The 2,165-nt window shown below is 41.1% G+C and overlaps 1 protein-coding gene across 10 annotated transcripts in view; it reads left to right on the top strand.

Moving 5' to 3' along the window:
• dysf (dysferlin, limb girdle muscular dystrophy 2B (autosomal recessive)) overlaps positions 1-2,165 on the top strand; it is a 71,280-nt gene that overhangs the window by 24,070 nt on the left and 45,045 nt on the right. For all 10 annotated transcript variants that reach the window (XR_002276934.1, XM_020624280.1, XM_020624277.1 and 7 more), the window contains 2 exons: positions 255-339; positions 449-526. Coding sequence is in view for 9 of the 10 variants with exons in the window: in XM_020624280.1 (XP_020479936.1) it covers positions 255-339; positions 449-526 (163 nt within the window). In the remaining variant the exon portion in view is untranslated. The remainder of the gene's footprint in view (positions 1-254; positions 340-448; positions 527-2,165) is intronic.

Genomic DNA, 2,165 nt, shown 5'->3' with positions numbered 1-2,165 from the left:
TTGCTTCAAAATTAGAAGCATATTATTGTCTAAAGTATCCTTGTATGCTGAATCATCAGTGAGTTCCGTCATTGAAACTAAGAGGCCGTTCACCAAACATCAAAAAGCAAATGTAAATTCATATAAATTAATTTGAATATAATAATATAATTTAAATTAGAGCGATCTTTTATTTTCTGGCAGCTCTGAGATCATTTCATGTTCTTCCTCTTTCTGTTTTTCCTTTCTTTCTCTTTCTCCTCTTCCTCTCACAGAGCAGTATAGAGGACAAGAATGATGACAAGTCAGTCACAACCACGTTCGGAGTCAACAGACCCACTATTTCCTGTTTCTTTGACCGTAAGACAACGCACACAACTTTGCTCACTTCTACTCTTTCTCCACCTCTCTCTGTTTTCCTTTGACCTCTTATTTTCCCAAAATGATGCCATGTGTCTGTGTGCTGTAGGTGGCACCTGTTACCACTTGCGCTGCTACCTGTACCAAGCCAGAGAACTGTTGGCCATGGACAAAGACAGCTTCTCAGGTAGTGACTTATTTAAAATGATTTGATCCGTTTTCCATCATGTTGCGTATCAATACTGCTGCTGAGAACTTGCACCGTCTGGGGGCTGGGAAGTTCTGTATGTGAAAAACCAGCATGTGAAACAGTGAAAGAGACAGAAGGGAGGCAGCCACAGAAACATTGCTTAGTAACACAGAACATCCTTTTTGCTGATTAGGTTTTTACTTTCACTGGTTTCATTTTAGGCCTTTCTCTCACATGAAACATGATCTGCTTTTGTTAAATTCATTTCATCTTACTGATTTAAAAGGTTTTCAGACCTTCTCATGCACACTGCATACTCCTTCCACATCAGAAAAATCCGACCAAAGCAGTCAAGTCCCCATGGTGTATTTTTAGGTATGCATGTTTATTCATCTTGTGAGTTAGATTTTTTGGAGAACTCAGCCCCCGACCACAACACTGCTGTAGGAGTCTCGATCGGTGGAGCTACGTTACAAGAATAACTTTGTGTGAGATGTGATGATTAACCAAGATTACCTTCACTTAGAAAATACAGAGCAGTGTCTTTAAACACAGGCACTGAGGCAGAACCTATGGAAAATAACTAGAAAGTGCTGAGCTTTGATATTGAGCACATTCCAAATAAGAGTTGTGTTTTTATAAAGTTAGAGAAAGAGACAGGGAGAGCAGCCGGCGTGGGGTGTGTCCATTTATTTAATGCAAATCCCCATAATAGCATTTAAAATAATCATTTAATTCTAAAAGAGCTCAGATTATAATTTAAAATTTGATGTTAGGAGAGAAATAGGGGGAGCAAAGTCTTAGAAACAGTGATACAGAGAGAGGGCACAAAAAAAAGTTGTTTTATTGTAAGAGCTCATGGAAACTACGGCTCCTGTGTGTGTTCATCAGAAACCCACCACAGACGCAGATGTAAAAACACATTCAAAGCTTGAAAAAAACAGAGGGAGAGAAATGATAGATGTTGGAGATACTGGTGGAGGGAGGTTGTTTAAAGAGAAGGTTTGAGAGAAAGAGCGCGAGCGCATCCTGGCCACAACCTGAAATGATAAATCACTACCATTCTTCTCCTTCATTCGCCCTCATTAGCTCGCTTGCACGCACACAGGGCAACGGATGAGTACAGTTGATGGATGAGCCTCGGTTTTGTATTAATATGGTGTTAAATGGCGTCTTGGCGGCCATGATTAAAGACTGAGTCAGCTATCAAAGACTGGGGTCTTTCTTTCTGTCCCTCTTTATTTTCCATCTTTCTGTCTGTCCCCTCATGTGTCAGTCTTTCTTTCTGTCTTTACTTTAGGTGATGATCTAAATTCCCACATAAAAGTAGAGATCCCTCTCCTCTTCACTCTTCTCTTTCACCTCTTTCTCTCTTCCTCTCTTAATCCTTCAGTTTCTCTCCCCTTCTTTCCATCTCCCCTTGTTCTCACCCTTTTTCCTCCATCTCTTTGCCTTCCATGTGCTTTTCTCTCTCCCTCTGTCTTCACTGTGTTTATGTACCCCTGTGGCTTCCTACACACACATACTGTACAGGCACACCACCCATGGTGACCCATTCAATTAGTGGCCATTCCCAGTAGCCCATTAGCTCACATAAACAGCAATACAAACAGCCCAAGGGGGGGGTTAGGGTATA

Source organism: Monopterus albus, unplaced genomic scaffold (genome assembly GCF_001952655.1).
Source record: "Monopterus albus unplaced genomic scaffold, M_albus_1.0 scaffold324.1, whole genome shotgun sequence".
NCBI lineage: Eukaryota > Metazoa > Chordata > Actinopteri > Synbranchiformes > Synbranchidae > Monopterus > Monopterus albus.
This window is presented reverse-complemented; position numbering and strand designations above follow the sequence as displayed.